At 40.7% G+C, this 23,612-nt stretch overlaps 1 protein-coding gene and 1 non-coding gene across 3 annotated transcripts in view; one reads left to right on the plus strand and one right to left on the minus strand.

Annotated features, from left to right (window-relative positions):
* GABRA3 (gamma-aminobutyric acid type A receptor subunit alpha3) overlaps positions 1–23,612 on the plus strand; it is a 508,794-nt gene that overhangs the window by 417,300 nt on the left and 67,882 nt on the right. For both annotated transcript variants that reach the window (XM_045285494.1, XM_004715608.2), the window contains exon 5: positions 7,734–7,954. In XM_045285494.1, coding sequence (XP_045141429.1) covers positions 7,734–7,954 — 221 coding nt within the window. The remainder of the gene's footprint in view (positions 1–7,733; positions 7,955–23,612) is intronic.
* LOC115873983 lies at positions 627–760 on the minus strand. The gene has a single exon (XR_004048739.1). It is a non-coding gene; the product is annotated as a small nucleolar RNA SNORA84 (small nucleolar RNA).

The following is a 23,612-nucleotide window of genomic DNA, read 5'->3' on the forward strand; positions in this document are numbered from 1 at the left end:
AGTACACACAAATTTAGAATTATTATGTTTGCCACTTGATGGACTCCATTTTGAAAATAAATATTTTCTCTCAAAGAAAGATGTTTTCCTTCAAACCCATTCTGTCTTCATTTTTATATTTTCACCACCTTTATCAGGATTTGCCGATACATATTTTCCATAACTTAACATTTAACCTGTTTGTATTCTTATGTGTAGTTAAATGTGCCTCTTTTATGTACATAGAATGTAGCTACATTGTCTGTTTACCATCAGTTATATTTAGTTTGATTCTTATGCTTTCTCTTTACCTGTTTCATTTTTTGAAACTCAGAATTTGAATAATATTTTATTTACAAGTTAGAATGAAAGTTAAAAAAAAAGAGGACCCCTCCTTCCCTCCCTATGGAGGCGGGGAGGGGGGAGCAGGGGTGGTGGTGCAGCGGGTGCACCTATCTCCACCCCCTAGCCTTACCTAGCATATAATAAATCAGAACAACCAATCTCAACACAGGGCAGTGATGGCCTTGGGTAACACCGTTTTGGGGTCTTTGCCCACTCTGACTCTGTACCCCTGGCCCCATCCATTCCAGTGGGGGCTTTATGACTATGCCCAAGAAGTTTCTTTTTTCTCTTTTTTTTCCCCCCCATGTACCAGTGACCGGGCTATGGAGGCTGCTGAAAAGAAACAGCCCCCATGCATACATCACAGTATTGCTCTGGCCCATTGCCATTGACTAGAAAGCTGTACTTGAATAACAGCACCCAACAATCACAGGGCATGAAGTTTCATTTTTCAACCTTCTATAAGATTGTAGCATTTTCTATATTCTTCTTTTTTTAAAATTCTCCTTTAATTGTTAATACACGATCTTGGTCACCAAAGAATACAAGATTGCATTTGCCTCCATCTCCTCTCCCCTCTTTCATGTTGGTTTATGCTAGTAATTTGTCCTGCCTTGGTTTTTATTTTCATTTAAGGAGAATCAGTATTTCTTTGGTTTACTTTTAAGTTTAGACAAATAAAATGCTCATTCTTCCTCATGCTTACTATTCCTTCTTGCATCTTCTGCTGGTTTCATTTCAACTATATGAATTTGTTCTGTTAGCTTCTTTTCATGAGAAGTATTTCAATAATTTATATGGTTTAAAATATGTAAAGGTCTACATGCTAGGACTATGTTGTTATTGGGTGCCATCCAGTCAGATATGACCCATAGCGATCCTGTGTATGACCGAAGGAAACATCACATCATCCTGCACCATCCTCACAATTGTTCCTATGCTTAGTACATTGTTCCATCCATGGTGTCAGTCAATCTCAATAAGAGTTTTCCCTCTTTTCCGCTGCCCCTCCACTTTACCAAACATGATGTCCTTCTCCAGGGACTGGTCTCTCCTGACAACATGTCCAAAGTATAGAAGATAAAGCCTTGCCATTATTTGCCTCTAAGGAGCATTCTGGCAGTTCTTTTTCCAAGGCAGATAGGTTTGTCCTTTTAGCAGTCCACGGCACTTTCAATATTCTTCTCCAGCACCACAATTCAAATGCATTGATCCTTCTTAGGAGTTCCTTATTCAATGTCCAAATTTCACATGCATATGAGGCAATGGAAAAGTACAGTGGCTTGAGTCAGGCACACCTTAGTCCTCCAAGTAACATCCTTTCTTTTTAATACTCTAAAAAGGGCTTGTGCAGAAGATTTACCTAATGCAATACGTCTTCTGATCTCTTGACTGCTGTTCCATGCGCATTGACTGTGGATCCAAGTGAGACAAAATCCTAACAACTTCAGTTTTTTCTCCATTTAGCATGATCTCATCTATTGGTCCAATGGTCAGGACTTTGGTCGTCTTTACATTGAGTTGTAATCTATACTAAAACTTGCAATGCTTTTTTTTTGCTTTTAACTCAGGTACTGATCTTATGGGTAATAGCCTTTATTTTGTGTGCCTCTCTGCTATTCTGCCCAAAGGTGATCATAAGCTGCAATCCTTGGTCTTCAACACCAAGTGCCTTAAGTCCTTCTCACTTCCAGTAAGCAAAGTTGTGTCATCTGCATAATACAGGTTATTAATAAGCCTCCCTCCAATCCTGATGTTCCTTCATATCATCCAGCTTCTCTGCTGATTTGCTCAGCATGCAGATTGAATAAGTATGGTGAGAGAATACAACCCTGACACACACCTTTCCTGATTCTAAACCATGCACTATTCCCTTGTTCCATTCGCACAGCTGCCTCTTGAGCCTTGTAAAAGTTCCCCATGAGTACAGCTGTCGCTGTGAACAGAACTCAAAATAGTCTCTGCTTTCATGGAGCTTCCAGTCTAGTGACAAGCAAGAAATAGTAAGTAAAGAAAACACACTTTATCAGTGCTACAAAGAAGAATGCAAGATAAAGAGAAGTGAGGTGGCTGTTTATGATTGGGGTGGGGGGAGATCAAGAAATGACTCTCATAATGGTGACTTTTGAATGAGACCTAATGTTGTGAGTGGCCCGGCCTCGTAAAAATTTGCTGTCGGACTAAGGACATGTTAGTGATGTATTCTCTGTCTTTGTCTTATTTTATTTGTTTCAAATGGTCTTTCATTTGACCTTGGGTTTAAATGATAATCGAGTTGGGTATAGATGTCTTGATTAGCAGTTATTTTCTCTCAGCATTTTCAAGATGTATTTGTCAGGACTATTTAGCATTTTTGGTTGTTGTTGTTCATTTAAAGACGTTTGCAGGTCTTCAACTTACTCTTTGTAGGCAATGTCTTTTCTATTTCTCTTTGATTTTCTCTTTGATATTCTGAAAATTCATTACATACTGGCTCATATTTATTTTAATTTGATTTATTGAATTAACAATTTGCTAGAATTCTTGAAACTAAGGATCGATTTCTATTCTATACTACTCTAACCTAGCACCCCCCCCCACCTCTCTCTGTGGTCCTGGTGTCATAGTGGTTAGACATTGGGCTGCTAATTGCCAGGTCAGCAGTTTGAAACCACCAGGCGTTCCATATAAGAAAGACAGGGCTTTCTGCTCCCAGAGCTGATGGTGTTTACACAACTCATTTTATTTTATTTTAAGTAATCATTTTATTGGAGGCTCATACAACTCTTATCACAATCCATACATCCATCCAATGTATGTCAAGCACATTTGTACATTTGTTGCCCTCATCATTTTCAAAACACTTGCTTTCTAATTGAGCCCTTTGTATCAGCTCCTCATTTTTTCCCTTCCTCCCTGCTCCCCCCTCTGTCATGTACCCTTGATAATTTATAAATTGCTATTTTGTCATATCTTACACTGTCCAATGTCGCCCTTTGCCCACTTTTCTGTTGTCCATTCCCCAGGGACGGGGTTATATGTAGATTCTTATAATCAGCTCCCTCTTTCTACCCGACTTTCTCTCCACCTTCTTGGTATCATCACTTTCACTGAAGGGATCACCTGTCCTGGATTCTCTGTGTTTCCGGTTCCTATCTGTACCAGTGTACATTCTCTTGTCTAGCCAGATTTGTAAGGTAGAATTGGGAATCATGATCATGGGGGAGGGGGAGGAAGCATTTAGGAACTAGAGGAAAGTTGTATGTTTCATCGTTGCTACACCGCACCCTGACTGGCTCATGTCCTCCCCATGATCCTTCTGTAAGGGGATGTCCAGTTGTCTACATATGGGCTTTGGGTCCCCAATATGCACTCCCACTCATTCACAATGGTATGATTTTTTGTTCTGATGATGCCTGATACCTGATCCCATCAACACCTCGTGATCACACTGGCTGGCGTGCTTCTTCCATGTGGGCTTTGTTGCTTCTGAGCTAGATGGCCGCTTGTTTACCTTCAAGCTTTTAAGACCCCAGATGCTATATCTTTTGATAGCCAGGCACCATCAGATTTCTTCACCACATTTGCTAATGCACGCATTAGTCTTCAGCGATTGTATTGGGAAGGTGGGCACACAATGATATGATTTTTTGATGCCTGATACCTGATCCCATCAACACCTCATGGTCACGCAGGCTGGTGTAGTACTTCCATGTGGCCTTTGTTGCTTCTGAGCTAGATGGCCACTTGTTTACCTTCAAGACTTTAAGACTCTAGATACTATATCTTTTGATAGCCGGGTACCATCAGCTTTCTTCACCACATTTGCTTATGCACACATTTGTCTTCAGCAATCGTGTTGGAAGGGTGAGCATCATGGAATCCCAACTTAATTGGACAAAGTGTTCTTGCATTGAGGGGGTACTTGAGTGGAGGCCCAATGTCCATCTGCTACCTTAATACTAAACCTGTAAATATATGCACATATATCTGTCTCCCCATCCTCATATATAAATATATTTACATATATACATTACTGTTTTTAGACCTCTATAAATGCCCTTAACCTCTAGTTCTTTCCTCTATTGCCTTTTACTTTCCTCTTGTCCCACTATCATGCTTATCTTTGATTTGGGTTTCAGTGATTTCTCTCAGTTACATTGCCCTGGATCAAGCTCTACCCGGCCTCCTACACCCTCCTCAACCTCATCTTTGGATCTTTTGTTGTTTCCTCAGCCCTGGGTTGGTCAACACCACTTTTCTCCACCTCCCCCTTTCCCATGTCCCCCTGGAACGATGCATCAGTCCTGTTGTTGTCTCCTCCAGACGGTTCATCCTGCCTATCTTATATAGATAGACCTGCAGATATAATAATATGCGCTAAAAAAGACATATCAAAACAGACAGAAGAAAACAAAGGACAACAACAACAACAAAACCCAATGACAAAAAAAAAGATCAGAAAAACCTGTAAATAGTTCAAGATCTTTTTGTTGACCTCTAGGAGTGGCCTCCGGTTGAGTCTGATGGGGTGGCACGCCCTGGCCCCAAAGTCTACACTTTGCACTCCCTCGGGACCTCCCTGCTCTACTCCCCCCCGATTCTCTGCCACACTCCCTTAGTGTTTTGCATCAATGTGGTGGGGTCAGACCAGGCACAATCCCGACACTGTGTCTCCAGTGCTGTCCTGCGTAGGGCCATGGGTCAGTGAGGGACGTCTACACAACTCATTTTAAACACGATTTGACCAGGGGAGAATGTTCTGTAATTGTGCCAATGATTGTATAAATCTTCTTGCTTTGATTGAATGATTGAATTTTATGATGTGTGGATTAGGTGCCAATAAGAATGTTTAAAAAAGAAGTTACATTTCCCAAAACTCACAGGGGTAGTTTTGCCCTGTCCTACAGAGTCCCTATGAGTAGGCATCGACTCGATGGCAGTGAAAGTAAAATAAATCTATCTATCTATCTATCTATCTATATCTATCTATCTATCTATCTATCTATCTATCTATCTATCTATCTATCTATCTATCTATCATCTATCTATCTTATTGCTCCCTTCATTATGAATATTGGAATGAAGAAGTTCACCAGTTGAGTTTGTCTCTGTAGAAACCATTGTCTCTTGTTTAAAATATACCATTTTCTACCTTACTCCAACAACTGTGACTTGTTCCTGGTGCAGCTTATGCAGAACATCTAGTAGACTTTAAAGGCAGATGCTGATTTGGGATCCTTTCCCCCCGCAAATTGTTGTTGTCAACCCAAACAGAAACTCTGTACCCATTAAGCAATAACCCCTCCCTTTTCCCCACCTCAACACATGGTAATCACTAATCTGTTGTCTTTTATGCATTGTCTGTTCTATATCAAACTCCAAACATAATGCCATCAAGTAGAATCCACCTCATAGCAACCACGTAGGACAGAGTAGAACTGCCTCTATGGGTTTCTGAGACTGTAACTGTACGGGAGTAGAAAGTCTTATCTTTCTAACTGCTGACATTGCCAATGAGAGCCCAGTGCATAACCACCACACCATCAGGACTCCTATCCCAGCGGTTCTCAACCTGTGGGTTGCAACCCCTTTGGGAGTCAAATGACCCTTTCACAGGGGTTGCCCAATTCATAACAGTAGCAAAATGACAGAAGTAGCAACGAAAATAATTTTATGGTTGGGGGGGGGGGTCACAACAACATGAGGAACTGTATAAGAGGGTCGCAACATTAGGAAGGTTGAGAACCACTGCTTTATTCCATATGTTTCCTATACATGGCTGCCACATCTCAATTAAAATGTTTCCATGCTTGAGTAAAGTTTCCTTTTTGAATTCCTGCTTTTGTCTTTGTCACTTTATCTAGCTCACTCTTTTGCTGAGATTGGAGCCCTTGAGGATCTGGTTCTCATTTTCAAAAGCGTTCCCGTTTAGATAATAAATGATAGGAGATCCCCACCCTTCAGCAGGAAGGTGCTTGGTGTGCTGGAAGAAGAGGAAGGCCACACTGGTTGGTGTGTAGAGGGAAGAGAGGTTAGAGAAGATGTCAGAGAAGAAGGAAGGGGTCTGCTGATACGATTTTTGAGGCTAGAGAAGGATTTGGTCACTTATTCCAGGTGAGATTGGAAGCCATTAGTGGATTTCAAGTGAAATGATGTTTAGTTGCTTCAAGCGGCTGCTTTTGTAATCTGGCCACCTGGAGGGCTCCACCTGGCCTTGTGTAGTCTAGTGATCAATGAAGGATCTGGGAAGGGTGTGGAATGGGCTTTGGGGACTTACTCTCTCTGTGGTCCCCTTGCTTCTAAGGCCTCCTCCTGCATTTTCAGCTTATCCACCATCCCTGAGCTGTATCCTCTGTCAATTAGGCTTTGGATCTCTGAGCTGTGATGGGTTGGGACATTCATTCCGTTGAAAAACCAGGAAACTAATAAACCTTATCCAATACAGTTTTTTTTTCCATTTAGTCAGAGACTCTCTTCTTGTTTTTGCAAGATTTAAAAAAACTGGGGCCACAGGGCTCCCCTATGTGCACATTGTAGTGGTCATCCCCAAATTTGGTCAGAGTTGATGACTCTCTTCTTTCCAGAACCCACCCCTCAGCTAGCGTGAAATACCACTTCTGCCACCTGGAGCTACTGTAGTCCTTCTAACCCATTTCTGTTGCTCTCTTTCAAAGGCAAACGCTCTCCTAGTTTCTGACTGCTCTCACTAACTACTGTTTTTCAATACATATTTAGGTATAAATATGCAATATACATGTATATATAAGTCTGTATATAGTATATACTATACATATATAGATATATATGCATGGATGTATTTCAGAATTTATCATTAGTAGCTGAAGGTTGATGGGGCCATTCAATCTACTATTTTTTTTACCTAAATCTGGACCATTCATTGTTATTTTAATTTGTGCTTAGCAAATTGATTTTTTCCTTCATATTTATTGAGTTCACATTTTTTCATTTTATAGATTTTTCTTTTCATATCATGGGTTCATTTTTTCCATTTGTTTTTCTCATTCACCTGAAAGAGCTCATAGTTTATTGACAGCAATAAAATATTAGCCATCATGCTATTTTGAGAAGATCCATGTTAAAATACAGGTTCTAGTTTTATGGTGACAGGGACACAGAGAAGAACATACTCTTACTTGAGATGCCAGTGCATAGAGAAGGGGACTGCAGTTTTTTCATAAGTTTGCATGATGGGTTGGTAGTAACCTTTTAAAGTAAAGCCTTATCAGATGTATTATTTCAGTAGTTGTGGATTACTGTGACATTATCTTTCAGTAATGCTCATTTGCTTTACTTCCCAGTAACTACTGTATCAGAGGAAATATTTCACGGTAATTAATATTTTAAGGGTACTGTCAACCTTCACCAGAGCTATGTTCAAACACTATTCTCTCTGTTTCTGCCTGTAGGAGTACACCATTGATGTATTCTTTCGACAGACCTGGCATGATGAAAGACTGAAATTTGATGGACCCATGAAGATCCTGCCACTTAATAATCTCTTGGCTAGTAAGATCTGGACTCCTGACACCTTTTTCCACAATGGAAAGAAGTCAGTGGCCCATAACATGACCACACCTAACAAGCTACTCAGACTTGTGGACAACGGGACCCTCCTCTACACAATGAGGTAAGAGAACGGTGCTCCCATTCAGGAGGGAGGGAAAAGTATACTGGGCTAGGGAGACTTTGGTTGAAAGTAGCATGTTTTATGGAATCACTTGAAAATTCTGTCATGTTTACAGATTCACAATTCACATGTAGGTATATTCCTCATAACACATTTGCATGAGTAAATATTTAGAGACATGTATTATAGCTTATGTAGATTCAGAGAGACACAGAGACATATACATACCGTATGTACTTGAGTATAAGCCGACTCGAATATCAGCTGAGACATCTAATTTTACCAGAAAAATTGCATCAAAAATGTGCTGGAAAATGGCTTATACATGAGTATATACTGTACTTAGATTATTTATGCATATTATATATATTCAAGGATCTGTTTATATACATGCTTATGATGTAAGAATGTATGCATATTCAAAGACATTAAAGGACTAAAACATAGGCACTTACACATTCAAACCACACACACAAAAAGTCACTACCATAGAATCAATCCTGACTCCTAGTGAACCTACTTAAATTCACAAACTCACAAAATGTGGGCACAGACATGAGTACTATGTCCATTAAAGTAGGCGTGACTTACCTGCAAGAATGAACAATTCCTCTGATAGTTTTGAGGATAAAATGAGATACTAGATAGTTTTTTAAAATAAAATTATACCATACACACATATACAAAATGGCTTCAAAGAGAGGGAAGACAAAGCAATCAACTAGACTCTTGAGGGTGTAAATGAAATGGAAGATAGGCATCCAACAAGGAAGAAGATAAATCAAGAAGCCTAGTGAATGGAAAACTATTATGAGGGTCGATTAATAGTTTAAACTGTTGAATACAAATTTGCTGATAATGTCAACCCCCACATATACAATCACAAAGGAGTCCCTATAGTACAGTGGTTACATGTTGCGCTGCAATTCGAAAAGTCATCAGTTTGAAACCACTCGTTACTCCTTAAGATAAAGATGAGGCTTTCTATTCGTGTAAAGAGTTAAGCCTCAGATACTAGTTAGTATCAACTCGATGGCATTGAGTATTTTTATATAATAAAAAAGTTTTAAAATTATATAATAAAAATTGTTATAAAAATATTCATGGAGTTTGAAGCCTCCTCACATGTTTTATATGCATTCTATACTATATTTTATATATTTTATGTTATATTTCCTAGGGATGCTAAAGAGTTTTACATAAGTCAAATTTACACCAAGAGTACATCATAGGACCAACATGAATAAATTTCATACAATATGAAATACGTCATACTTTTCTAACTCTGAAAGCATACATAATTTTATATGCTTTTATGACTCATTATTAGCATTGTCTTTCAATTTTCTGTCCAAAAATACATTTGAAAGAACGTTCAGTGCAATAAGATTCTTTGCTCAAAGAATTTCGTTCTAGTGTTTGCCTTTTCTGCTTATATTTCTTCCTCTGTTATCAGTGTCACTTCCTGAAGCTCCCATCCCATATTAATGAATGTCAGTTTTACCAGAATGGGCTCTTATTGAATGGATAAATGAGATTCTTCCCTGTAGATTCTATGAACTACTTCAAATCTCTTATTTGCACAATGAAATTAAAACAATATGAATAGGTGATGAATAAGTGAAGTGTGTCTGTCTGAATGTTGTTGTTCTTAGCTGCCGTTGAGTAGATTCTGAGTGGTTACGACTTAATGTATAACAGAACAAAACAATTGTCCAGTCCATGCACATAATCCAGCCAGTATACTTAGCTCCTCATTATTTCATATGTGTTATTTATGATGTGCTTTCTGAAAGAACTTGAGATAACAGAAGGTAGCCAGGATAATGTTGCATATCAAATGGGTGCAAAAGAAACAATTCAGATGAGAGATGAGTAGCTGAGCGACTAGAAGTGAAGTGAGAATGGAGTAGAAGCAAGACTGATAGGCAAAGGGAAAAGTAGAAGTGAGAAGAGGTTGGAGAAGGAAGGGAGGACTAATCTGGTGAAGCTAACATATTAAAATCGAACCCCTGTGTAGATATAAAACCAAATCAAATCCATAACCATCTGGTTAATTCTGACTCTCAATAACTTGATAGGACAGAATAGCATTGCCCTTGTGGGCTTTTGAGACTGTAAATCTTTATGGGAGCAGAGAGCTTCCTTCATCTTTCTCCAATATGTATTTATATATATAATAGATATCAGGGAGAATTAAGTGATTAGCTAGAGAAAAAAATGAGATGAAAGGAGACTAGTTTATAGAACAAGAGATAATTGAGTGAAATAAAGAAACTAGATGTTTGGATATCTTAAAAGGACAGAAGATATTGGAGAAGAAGCTGTCATAGATGGGAAGAAAGAGAAAACAGAGAGAAGTAGCAGGAGGGGCAATGGAGGAGATGACGAAAAAGGAGGAAATTTGTGGCTATCAGAAAGATAAGTATTAAAATATTAACTTATTATCCATCAATTTTGACTTATGAAGAACAAAGACTACTGCCTTCAACATAAAGAAAACACAATGCTTCATAACTGGGCCAATAATCAATATCGTGATAAATAGAGAAAACTTTGTAGTTGTCAAGAATTTCATTTTTCTTGAATCCATAATCAGTGCCCATGGAAACAGCAGTCAGGAAATAAAATGACATATTCTATTAGGCACAACTACCCAAAAAGATCTTTTTAAAATGTTGAAGAGCAAAATTGTCGCCATGAAGCCTAGGATGTGTCTGACCCAAGCCATGGTATTTTCAATCACCTCATAAGCATGGGAAAGCTGGACAATGAATAAGGAAGACTAAAGAAGAATTAATACCTTTGATTTATGGTTTTGGTGAAAAATATATCCCTGACTGCCAGAAGAATGAAAAAATCTGTCTTGGAAGACATAGAAGTTGAATGCTCCTTACGGGTAAGGATGGGGCGACTTTGTCTGACACATTTTGGACATGTTGTCAGGAGAGACCAGTCCCTGGAGAGGGACATCATGCTTGCTAAAGTAGAGGGGAGGCTACAAAGGGGAAGACCCTCAATGAGCTGGATGTCCACAGTGGCTGCCACAATGGGCTCCAACAGTAGAGCAATTATGAGGATGGCACAAGACCTGGAAGTTTCCTTCTGTTGTGCATATGGTTGCTATGAATCAGAACTGACTCAAGGGCACCTAACTACAACTTGATGGGGCCACGATTCTCAGTGATTTGGTAGTTGAGTAATGATGTAGCCATTCACCATGATATGATCTGATGTGATCAATCAATCCGCTGTCATAGGATTAGAGCGGGATGCAACACCCTTACTCATACAATAGCCCTGATTTGATGTAAGACGAATTTCCCTGCAGTGTGATCTGCATCACCTTTTACCTTACAAAGGATAACAGGAGAGGGAAGCGAGTGGAAATAAAGGGACTTCTATCACTAGGAAACAAGAGCCAGGAGCAAAACATGTTCCCAGGGCAAGATGATGCCAAGACCCATGAAGATCTCCAAGGAATGATGCACCTATAAATGTTGAAAGAGGTAATATAGACCTTCCTCTAGAACTACAGCGAAAGAAACCCTGTTTCCAAGCTGAACTCAGATGCCTGGCTCCAGACCTGAGAACAAATAAATTCTATTTACTAAAACCCTCAACCACATGTCTTTAAGGTCATACTGTGGTGGCTTGCATGTCACTGCAATGCTAGAAACTATGTCACGAATATTTCATATACCAGCAGAGTTAGCCAAAGTGAACAGATTTCAGTAGAGCTTCCAGACTACGAACAGACTGCAAAGAAGGAATCAGCTGTCCATTTCTGAGGAATTAACCACTGAAAAGTACATGAATGCTAGTGGAACACCGTCAGATACTGAAACTTAATGAATAACAACAGAACATTGCTAGATATGGTCCAGAAGATGAACCTCTCAGGTCATAAATCACCAAAATATGACCAAAGAAGAGCTGCTTTCTCAAAGTAGAGTTGGCTACAATACAGCCTTTGAGACCTTTGCCGATGAAGCACAACTCGAAATGAGAAGAAATAGCTGCAAACATCCATTAACACTTGAAACTTAGACTGTACCAAATATGAATCTAGGAAAATAGGTCGTCAAAAATAAAATGGACAGGATAAAGATTGATATCCCAGGTGTTAATGAGCTGAAATAGACTGGTATTGGATATTTTGAATCAGTCATAAGATTCATTATGATGGGAATGACAAAATTAATAGGAATGGCTTTGCATCCATACTCAAAAAAGACATTTCAAGATGTATCTTGAAATGATGTTTGTGATTGGATAATATCTGCACACAAGAAAGTCCATTCAAATTTATACAGTAAGCACTAAATCTAGTGAGGAAAAAAAAGAGAATTCTACCAATGTCTTCAGTTGGAAATTGATCAAACAGGCAATCAAGATGCATTGACAATTATATGCAGCTTGAAGGCAGAACTTGGAAACAAAGAGGAAAGAATGGTAGTTGGAAAAGATGGCCTTGATGATAGAAACTAAGCTGAATGGTGATCGCATGATAGAATTTTTCAAGACCAACCATCACAAATACCTTTTTTAACAATAAAAAAGGTGACTATACATGTGGGGTTCTCCAGATGGAATACACAGAAATCAAATAGACTACATCTGTGGGAAGAACCGATGGAGAAGCTCAATAACATCAGCCAAAATAAAGCCAGAGGTCGACTGTGGAACATATCATCCACTGGTCATATACAAATTCAGGTTGAAGTTGACAAAATGAAAACAAGTCCGTGAGAGCCAAAATTCGACCTTGTGTATATCTCAAGAAAATATTTGATTCATTGACCACTAGTGACAGAAGGCTTGATGAACTGTGTGATGACATCAAGAACATCATTTATGAATAAAGCAAAAAGTCACCAAAAAGGGAAAAATAAAAAGAACAAAGTATTCGTCAGAAGAAACTCTGAAGCTTGGTCTTAATCATAGAGTAGCTAAGGTAAATGGAAGAAATGATGAAATCAAAGAGCTGAACAGAAGATTTCAGAAGGCAGCTCGAGAAGACAAAGTATTATAATGAAATGTGAAAAGACCTGATGTTAGAAACCCAAAGAGGAAAGACCATACTCAGCATGGCTCAAGGTGAAAGACCTAAAATCAGGAATGGTATGTGGCAAGGTTGTATCCCTTCACTATACTTGTTCAGTCTTTGTGCTGAGCAAAGGATCAGAGAAATTGGCTGTAAAAGAATGTGGCATCAGGATTGGAGGAACTCTTATTAGCAACCTTAACTATCCAGATGACACAACCCTGCTTGCTGAAAGTGAGGAGGACTTGAAACACTTGCTGATGAAGATCAAGGATTTCAGCCTTCGATATGGATTACCATTTAGTGACAAGAAAACAAAAATCCTCACCATGGGACCAATAAGTAACATCACGAGACATGGAGAAAAGATTGAATTTGTCAAGGATTTCATCTTGATTGGATCCTGTGGCAGTTACACAATCTGTTGCTAATTTGAAACTTAAGAGTGAAGAGGTGGAGTTTAGCCTGTCAATAAGTCACAGCTTGATGGTCTCATTTGGAGGCGCTAAGGAGATAAATAGCTCATTGGAGGTGGAACTCAGGCTCGCTCCCTGTGAGACATTACTGACGATGAGTCTGATGAAGCTACACTGATGTAGCCAGAGCCCTGGAGCTGAAGGAGCCATGTGAAGACCCCTGCCAGCACTGAGATGCTTCTACTGCCACTGGATCCACAAGACTTTCCATCCATTGGTCTGTGATCTTCCTGAATTTGGCATTATTGCATGGCTGCGTGCTTCTAAAGAGGAATGTATGGACTAGTATGGGATATATGGCCAAATATTGGACTTATGGACTTGATCTGGACTGGCCTGGGATGTTTTCTTAATGTACAATTACTCTTTATATAAAGCTCTTTCCCGTACACATATGAATGTCTCTGGATTTGCTTCTCTAGTCATTCCCAGACTAACACAGATCCACATTCAATGCTCATGGAAGCAACAGTCAAGAGGTCAAGGGATGTATTGCACTGGGTAAATCAGCTGCACAAGATTTTTTAAAATTAATAAATCGTTTTATTGGGGGCTCTTACAACTCTTATAACAATCCATATATCAATTGTATCAAACACATCTGTACATATGTTGTCATCATCATTTTTAAAACATTTTCTTTCTGCTTGAGCCCTTGGCATCAGCTCCTCTTTTTTCACTCCCTCCTCTACCCTTCCACCCTCATTAACCCCTGATAAATTATAAGTTATTATTATTATTATATTTTACATATTGTTCATTCCCCTGGGGGGGGTTATACGTCAATCATAGTCAGTTCCCCATTTCTCCCTCTACCTCACCTTTACCCTCCTGGTAAAGCTACTCCCATTACTGTTCCTAAAGGCTTTATGTGTCCTGTATTCCATGTGTCCAGAGTTCTTATCTGTACCAGTGTACATGCTCTCATCTAGCCTGATTTGTAAGGTTGATCTGGGGTCATGATATTGGTGGGGGAGGAAGCATTAAAGAACTGGAGTAATGTGTGTTCTGTGGGTGCTATGCTACACCTTGACTAACTCGTTCCTGCCTTGTGACCCTTCTGTGAAAATGTCTATTTGTCTACAGATGGGCTTTGGGTCTTCACTCTGACCTCCATCATTTGAATAGATATATTTGTTTATTTTGGGCCTTCTGATGCTTGATACCCAATTCTGTCGACACCTTGTGATTATACAGGCTGGTGTGCTTCTTCCAAGTGGGCTTTGCTATCCAGCTAGATAGCCACTTACTTAACTTCAAGCCTTTAAGACCCCAGGCACTATATGTTTTAATTGTTGGACACCATCAGCTTACTTCACCACTTTTGCTTTTGCACCTATTTTGACCTCGTGTTGGGAAGGTGAGCATCACAGAATGCGAGGTTATTAGAACAAAGTGTTCTTGCATTGAGCGAGTATTTGAGTAGAGCTCTAATACTCATCTACTACCTTAATGCTTTTATTTTTTTAATCATTTAAACCTTCACCCTTACACACTCTTACAACTCTTGTTACAATCCATACATCAATTGTATCTGACATATTAGTACATATATTCAATAGTTCTTTTCTAGACATTTACTTTCCATAGAGCCCTTGGGATCAGCTCCTTTCCCCTGCCCCCCAACCCTCGTGGTCCCTTCATAAATTGTAGATTGTTAATTATTTTCAAATCTCACACTGACAACAGTCTCCCTTCCCTTCTGGCTTCTGTTGTTTTTCCCCCTGGATGGGTGTTTGTGGGTGTTGTGTGTTGTGCCATTCATTGGGATCAGTGGGCCCCTCCTTTCCCATACCCCCCTCCCCTTTTGCTATCTCTATTCCCATTCCTGTTCCTGGGCTCCATGTGTTGTGAGTTTTATCTCTTGCCTACACCTATGGACATGCCCCCGCCTAGTCTAGATTGGGAAGCAACACTGGGGGCATGATAGCAGGGGGTGAGGAAGCCTCAAGGGAACAGAGGTATATTGCATTAACCATTAGTGCTCTACTGCACCCTGATTGACTCACCCCCTCCCTGGGACCCCTCTGTGGGGGGAATGTTCCATTGTCCATAGATGGGCTTTTAAAAATCCTTTTATTAGGGACTCATACAACTCTTATCACCATAGATGGGCTCTGGGTCTCTGCTCCAACCCCCCTCCATTCTCACCAATGCATTTTTGTTTGTTTAGTGTTTGTTGTGCGTCTTCTGATGCCCATTGTCCCATCTCTATGACACCTCATGATTGCACCAACTAGTGTTTTTCTTTCATGTGGGCTTGTTGTTTCACTGTTTGGATGGCCGCTTGTTTAACGTCAAGCCTTTATTACCCTTGACACTATATCTTTTAATAGCCGGGTACCATCCTCTGTCTTCACCACATCTGCTTATGCACCCATTTTGTCTTCAGCGATTGTGTATGGGGTGGGTGTGGGGCAGTGTGCATCACAGAATGCCAATTTGTTAGAACAAAGTGATCTTGTATTGATGGAAGGTATGAACCGAGGCCCAAGACCTGTCTGCAGCTTCATTGTATTGCCTTATAAATATATGTACCACTATTAATTCTTATACCAATGCCACTATTGTTATGGATTAATGTATTTGCATAAGTGCACACCTCTGTTATCTCCCTATCTATACCTTTTCTTCCTAGAGCTTGCCTCTGTTTCCTTTTACCGCCTCCTGCCATGCCATCACTTCCCCCTTCTTCCACCTCTTAGTGCTTCCTCTCCACTAGTTTGGCATTGCTCTAATGCTCACAGGATCTCTACCCTCTCCTAGATGCTGATTCCACTTCCCTAGTTGTTCCCCTGTCCATGATGCCGTCCACTCACCACACCCTTCTCTCCACCTCCTTCTTCCTCTTCTACCTTCCGGGGCCATTGGCCCCATTGCCTTCTCCCTGAGCTCCCCTCCCATGTCCAATCCATATAATTAGGAAAACCATCAATGTCCTAGTCCAAACAACAAGAAAGCATATGGTTGAAGAAAGAAAAGGAAAGAGAAAAAGAAAAAACTCCTACATAGGTCCAGGTCTGTTTGCTGGCCCCCATGAGACACTCCCCCCCAAGTCCTGAGGGAGATCCAGGGGCCTCCCCTCCTAGCCCAAAGTCCATTCTTGGGGCTCCTCAGGGGCTCTGTGGCTCTGCTTTACTCCAACTGCTGATTTGTTGTGCTCCATTCCCACACTGTCTCCCCACCGTGTGTCCCCATTATTGTCCCCTGTCTCCGTATGCTCCAGTTAGGGGATAACATGTCTTGAGTCACTCGTAGTCCCACAGTCCTCTCTGTGCCTTAGCAGCTCCATGCAGAGACCTCATCCTATGGGCTTAGTGTGCCTATATGGAGTCTAGGCCGACTGGCCCTTTCTCTTTTTCCTTCTTGGTTTGCTTCCATATGGGTATGGTAGGTCGGTTCCTTTCCCCTACCTGAATGTCTAGTGTCATTCTTTGAGACACACACACTTCCAGTGTAGGGGTCAAGCTTGTTCTGGTTGGAGCCGGCCCTGTAGTCCAGTCTTTTCATGCATTCCTCCATGTGTTACATTGCCCTCCTGGTTTGGCACGCCATGGTGGGGTCTGCATACATGTTCCAAGTCTGTGGAGACACAACCAATACTTTCCCCCTGGATGGGTCAGTGCCCTGTTCCCCCATGTCATCATCTCAGTTTCTCCCCATCCCCATTCTCCCTCCTCCTTCTGCCTTTCCTCTTCTTCTTGATTCGTATGTACCTCCCTGGGTTTGGTCTGACCTCTCCCAGACTGCGTATGCTTCCACCCGTGTATTGTAAGATTCGTGTCTATTCTTCTATTCCTGCTGTGCTGATTATAATTGCCTCAGGGGACTCATGTTTTACTTGTCTTTTAGAGATTGGCTTACCTCGCTTAACATAATTCCTTCCAACTCTTCCCATGAAATGATTTGTTTCATGTGATCATGATTTTTAGTGCTGCATAGTACTCCACTGTGTGTATGTGCCAGAGTTTACTAATCCACTCATCTATCGATGGAAATTTAGGTTGTTCCAACTCTTTGTGATTGTGAATTGCACCGCACTAAACATTGGAGCGCAGATGACTGGTTATGTTTTATTTCTCACCTCCTCTGAGCATATATATGCCCAGTAGAGCAATGGCTGCGTCATAAGGTAGATCAATTTCCATTTTCTGTAAGTATCACCAGATCGCTTTCCCTAGTGGCTGTACATATCTACACAACCACCAGCAGTGGAAGAGAATTTCTATTTCACCACATCCCCTCCAAAATTTGTTGCTCTCTGATTTTCTGATTTGGGCTCACCTCAGGGGTTTTAGTTGGAAATCGACAAATGGGATTTAATAAGAATATATCACCTGTGCACCTGGAAATACTTCACCAAGAGGGTAACAAGGCAACCTACAGACTGGGAGAGGATTTTTAGTAATGACACATCAGACAAGGGCTTATTACTAAAATCTACAACACCTTCATGGCCTGCAAAAAGAGGAAAACAGTTAACCCCCTAAGGAAGTGGGCAAAAGAGCTGAAAATAAATTTTACTAGGGAGGAGACCCATATGGCCAACAAACACATGACAAAGTGTTCCCATTCATTAGCCATAAGATAAATGCAAATTTAAACAACCATGAGATACCATTTAACACAAGATTTCTTTGAAGTGTTGAAAGTAAGGATGCTACTTTGAAGACTAAGGTGCACCTGACCAAAGTCGTGGTATTTTCAGTTGCTTCCTATTCATGTGAAAGTTGGACATTGAATGAGGAAGAACAAAGAAGACTAGCTGTCTTTGAATTATGGTGCTGGTGAAGAATATTGAAAATATCCTGGATTGCCAAAAGAACTAACGGGTCGGTTGGAAGAAGTGCGGTTAGAATGCTCCTTAAAAGGGAGGATGGCAAGGTTTTGTCTCTCGTACTTTGAGCACGTTATCAAGAGAGACAAGTCGCTGGGAAAGGACATCATGCTTGGTAAAATAAAAGTGTAGTGAAAAAGGGGAATCTCCCAGACAAAATGGATTGACACTGTGGCTGCAACCATGAGCTTAAACATAAGTATTACTTTCCCCTCTATATAGGGTCTCTAGGAGTCCAAACCAATTGGATGACATGTAACAACAACAACAACACGAAAGCAATTTACTTTGGACACATCTGTAATATCAGCATTCGTTTTTACATTATTAAAGTAGTAGGGTCTGACTAATGGGAGGAACGGGAAAAGCGGAAGGACATTCCAGACAGAGAATAGCAATTAAGCAGTTGTAGGAATTGAAAAGATGTAGGGGGCATTTTGTCAAGTCAGTGTTAGAATCTGGTAGAAAGAAGGATATGGGACGAGATGTGAATGTGTAAAAGGAGAGCCCACTCAGGAAAGACACTTTGTGCTACACTAAAGTACTTGGGCATTATCCGGGGAGTGGAAGTTATTAAGCACGAGCGTGAACTGCTCAGTTTTATGATTTATATATAACTTGATTTCCTGCGTAAAGAATGCATCTGAGGAGAATAGGACCGGGGTTAGGAAAAACAGCAAGGAGATATTTAAAGTAGTCTAGGGGAGGACGTTGCAGGATCGGATGGCACTTCGTTTTTGTTGTACAGAAGGTTGCTATGAGCCAGGACCAACTCAACAGCACCTAACAACAACAGGTGAGGAATGACCAAGTTCTAATACAGGGCCGTGGATGAATATGGAGAAAGGAAGATAAAGTGAGGCCATCGGCAGCTCAATAGATTTGAGTTTCAGAGAAGGGATAGTGAAGAGAGAGGAAAGGATATTCTCCAAATATAGGAGGAAAGGGGATGATGCAGAACCAAGGGTTTTCTTGTTGTTGGCGATGTTGTTAGATACCTTCCAGTTTGTCCTGGCTCATAGTGGCGCTATGTACTACAGAGTGAAATAGTGCCCAGTGCTGTGCCATCCTCACAAGGATGGTTAGGCCTTAGCCCCTTTGTGCAGCCATTGGGTCAGTCTATCTTGGTGAGGGTCTTCCTCTTTATTTACGAAGCATGATGTCCCTTTTCAGGGACTGATCTCTTCTGATCATATGTCCGAAGCACCTATTATCATTTGAGATAAATCTTACCATCCACCCTTATAGGAGCATTCTGGCTGTACTTCTTTCAAGACAGATCTGTTCATTCTTCTGCAGTCTAGGGTACATTTAGTATTCTTTGGAAGCGCAATAATTCACATGCGTCAATTCTTCTTTGGTCCATGTCCAATTTTTACATGTCTATTGGGTAATTGAAAGTACCATGGTGTGGGTCAGGGTTAGTGACCTGACAATAGAGTTGGAAGAATGGGGAGAAAATTCCCACTGACCCATTCATTCGGGGATGAAGAAGACACGAGTGTGAAATGTGAGGCATTAGGAGTCTTTGAACTGCCCTTTGAAATCTTTTGTTCATCTCTTTTACCTCATCATTAGCTTTAGTTATTTTATTTACAAGAGTCCATTTCAGAGTCCATTTCGATCTTTCTTTCTTATATGTAATAAGAGTGTGTGGACTATGCCTGGCTAGCCTCTTCTTATGTGGCAAGAAAAAGGAGCATATCACCCTAAGGATGATTCCTCGAGGCTTAGATCAGAAATAGCTCCACTCTCAAATCTTCTTTGTTTAACCAATAGTGACACCAACCAGTGTTCCCATTGCCCTCTGTCCTTCTCCTCTGGGTTCTATAATGTATCGCAATTGCCACCCTGAACTCACAGACTATACTCATGATTATGGGACTTATTAGGAACCTTAACAGGTAACAGTTCAGGAACAGACATGCTCAGGGCACAGCTTTTCAGTCAGGATATTCTCTTTACATCCATGTCAGTAAGGAGGTATCTTTCTGATTACTGACCATGCAGCCATGGGTCCACTTTGCCTCTGCCCTGCAGACAATGATACAAAGCTCATTTAGAGCTGCCATTAAATGCTTGAAGGGAACACGACTCCACCATATGCCTCTAGCTGAAGGCACTCAGCTCTAGTTCCATGGGTAGACAAAACTAGCTCCCCAATTAAGTGCCTCAAGGCACCCCATTCCCAAAGCTGATACTCAAAGCTGCCACCATTCCACAGCCTCTCTTCTCCTCTATCATATCTTTCTGTCCCTGGATTAAGGAAGTTCATTGCTCAGCGATCTTAGGGTCTAAAGGATATGTTCCACTTCTAGCTCCTCTTTCTTGTTAGTAGGAATCATGTGAGATATCTCCTTCCTTTGAGATGGCTTGTTTTATAGCCAGCAGGATAGCAAAATTGACCAACCCCCACTTGAGAGTTCCAAGTTTTTACAATCACAAGTAGTCCTATTAACAATCACAATTCAACCATATAAGCTATCAGTATACTCCCCCAGATCCATCAAGAAAAAAGTCCTTTGGTGGGAGTTTCAAAGACCCTGTCTAAAGCAACCAATATCAAGTAAATCATTGCACCACACTGTTTTCTTTTGTTTGCTTGTTTTAACTTTTTATTGTGATCCCGGTGAAAGCTTACACAGCAAATTTGTTTTCTTTTGAACAATGCACACAGATTCTGATTTGAGACATTTATTGCATGCTCCTATGCAGTGTAGCAGCGCTCTTCCCATTCCCTCCCTGCGTTTACTGTTTCCATTTGCCCTCCTTTCCTATGCATCCCTGCCTTTGGAGCTTTATCTCTGGGCAAATGCTACCCTTTCTAACACAAATGATGGATTTTGCTAAAGGGTGTGTACCTCTTTGGTGTTATTGTTCATCTTATAGTCCAGTCCATCATGTGGCTTGAAGTTGAGCCACAGGGATGAGTTTATTTCCAGGCTTACAAGGTGTGTTTAAGGGCCATAGGTTGGGGATTCAGCAAATCTCTATCAGATTAGTAAGCCTTTAATACACACACACACACACACACACGTATAAGCCAAGTTTTTCAGCACATTTTTAATGCATTTTTTGGTGGTAAAATTAGGTGCCTCGACTGTTATTCGGGTGGGCTTATACTCTAGTATATACTCCACATGTTTTTCAACTACATTCAGGATCTCTTGTGATCCCTTGAAAAGCAGTAAGCTGTGTTACAATCTTGTTCTTCTGGCCTCAGTGTCTTGGTGTTTGTTCAATCCATTAGTCCTAGCATTTTGGAATAGATGTTTCCTTGTATCTTTGCTTCATTTCTTCATTCATCTTTGCTACAGATGGGGAGAGACCAGAACTTAGTCACTCATGAGCTTTTATGACCCCACTCACCACTCACCAAGTATAATGTAGAATATTGTTTCTGTGGACTGTGTTATGCCAATTGACCGTGGTGTTCCCCAGGACTATGATTCTGAGTCCCCAGAGCCAGCAATTCACTCTATCAGTGTGATTATTTATAGCTAAGAAGGTTTTATAACTTTACTCTATAATGCTCTAATATATTCATTAATTTATTTACAGCACATGTAGAAATATCTTTGTAGGGCTTACATATATTCATGGGTATCCTCCTACATGCCTTCCCACCCTTGAGTGTCCATGTATGTATCCACTCATAGCTTGAGGGCCTTCCTCTTTTCGTGGTGGCCAATCTACCATAAATTGCTGAACCCCAAAATGTCTAATTTTAAAATATGAAAGATGTTCATGCCCCACCCCTTAAAGGCCAATGCAGGTGTTTGTTTGTTTTGCTTTTTAAAATCATTTTATTGGGGGCTCGTACAATTTTTATCACAATCCATACATCCATCCATTGTGTCAAGCACATTTGTACATTTGTTGCCATCATCATCCTCAAAACATTTGCTTTCTACTTGAACCCTTAATATCAGCTCCTCATTTTTCCACCTCCCTTCCCGCTCCCCCTCCCTCATGAACCCTTCATAATTCATAAATTATTGTTATTTTGTCATATCTTATACTGTCCAATGTCTCCCTTGACCCACTTTTCTGTTGTCCATCCCCAAGAGAGGAGGTTATATGTAGATCCCTGTCATTGGTTCCTCCTTTCTACCCCACTTTCCCTCCACCCTCTTGGTATCGCCACTCTTACCACTGATCCCGAATGGGTCATCTGCCCTGGATTCCCTGTGTTTCCAGTTCCTATCTGTACCAATGTACATCCTCTGGTCTAGCCGGATTTGTAAGGTAGAATTGGGATCATGATAGTTGGGGGAGGAAGCATTTAAGAACTAGAGGAAAGTTGTATGTTTCATCGTTGCTACCCTGCACCCTGACTGGCTCATCTCCTCCCCGAGACCATTCAGTAAGGGGGTGTCCAGTTGTCTACAGATGAACTTTGGGTCTCCACTCTGCATTCATCCTCATTTACGATGATATGAGTTTTTGTTCTTTGATGCCTGATACCTGATCCCTTCGACACCTCGTGGTCACACAGGCTGGTGTGCTTCTTCCATGTGGGCTTAGTTGCTTCTGAGCTAGATGGCCATTTGTTTATCTTCAAGCCTTTAAGACCCCAGATGCTAAATCTTTTGATAGCCGGACACCATCAGCTTTCTTCACCACATTTGCTGATGCACACATTTGTCTTCAATGATCATATCGGAAAGGTGGGCACCCACTGATATGATTTTTTGTTCTTTGATGTCTGATACCTGGTCCCTTCTACACCTCTTGGTCACCCAGGCTTCTGTGCTTCTTCCATGTGAGCTTTGATGCTTCTGAGCTAGATCGCTGCTTGTTTACCTGCAAGCATTTAAGACCCCAGACACTATATCTTTTGATAGCTGGGCACTTTCTTCACCACATTTGCTTATATACACATTTGTCTTCAGCGATCGTGTCGGGAAGATGTGCATCATGGAATGCCAGTTTAATAGAACAAAGTGTTCTTGCATTGAGTAAGTACTTGAGTGGAGGTCCAATGTCACTCTACTGCCTTAATACTAAACCTATAGATATATGCATTTAGATCTATTTCCCCACTATTCTTTATAAATATATTTACATATGTACATGCCTGTATTTAGACATCTATAAAAAGGGTATTTATAGAGGTCTTAAAAAAAAGCTGGCATTTTTTATTGGTGCTCATTTTTAAGTGGTGTTTCAGGGAACCAAAGCCATGTTATCTGGTCTTCCTGGCATAAGTAGCACATGATATCCAAGGCTAGTATGCTTGTTTGTATAAATGAAGAGAATTTAGCATCGAGTTTCAAATGGGGCTTTGGAAGGTCC

This window comes from Echinops telfairi, unplaced genomic scaffold (assembly GCF_000313985.2).
Source record: "Echinops telfairi isolate 266 unplaced genomic scaffold, ASM31398v2 ScPeMD7_7472;HRSCAF=8510, whole genome shotgun sequence".
NCBI classification, from domain to species: Eukaryota; Metazoa; Chordata; class Mammalia; order Afrosoricida; family Tenrecidae; genus Echinops; species Echinops telfairi.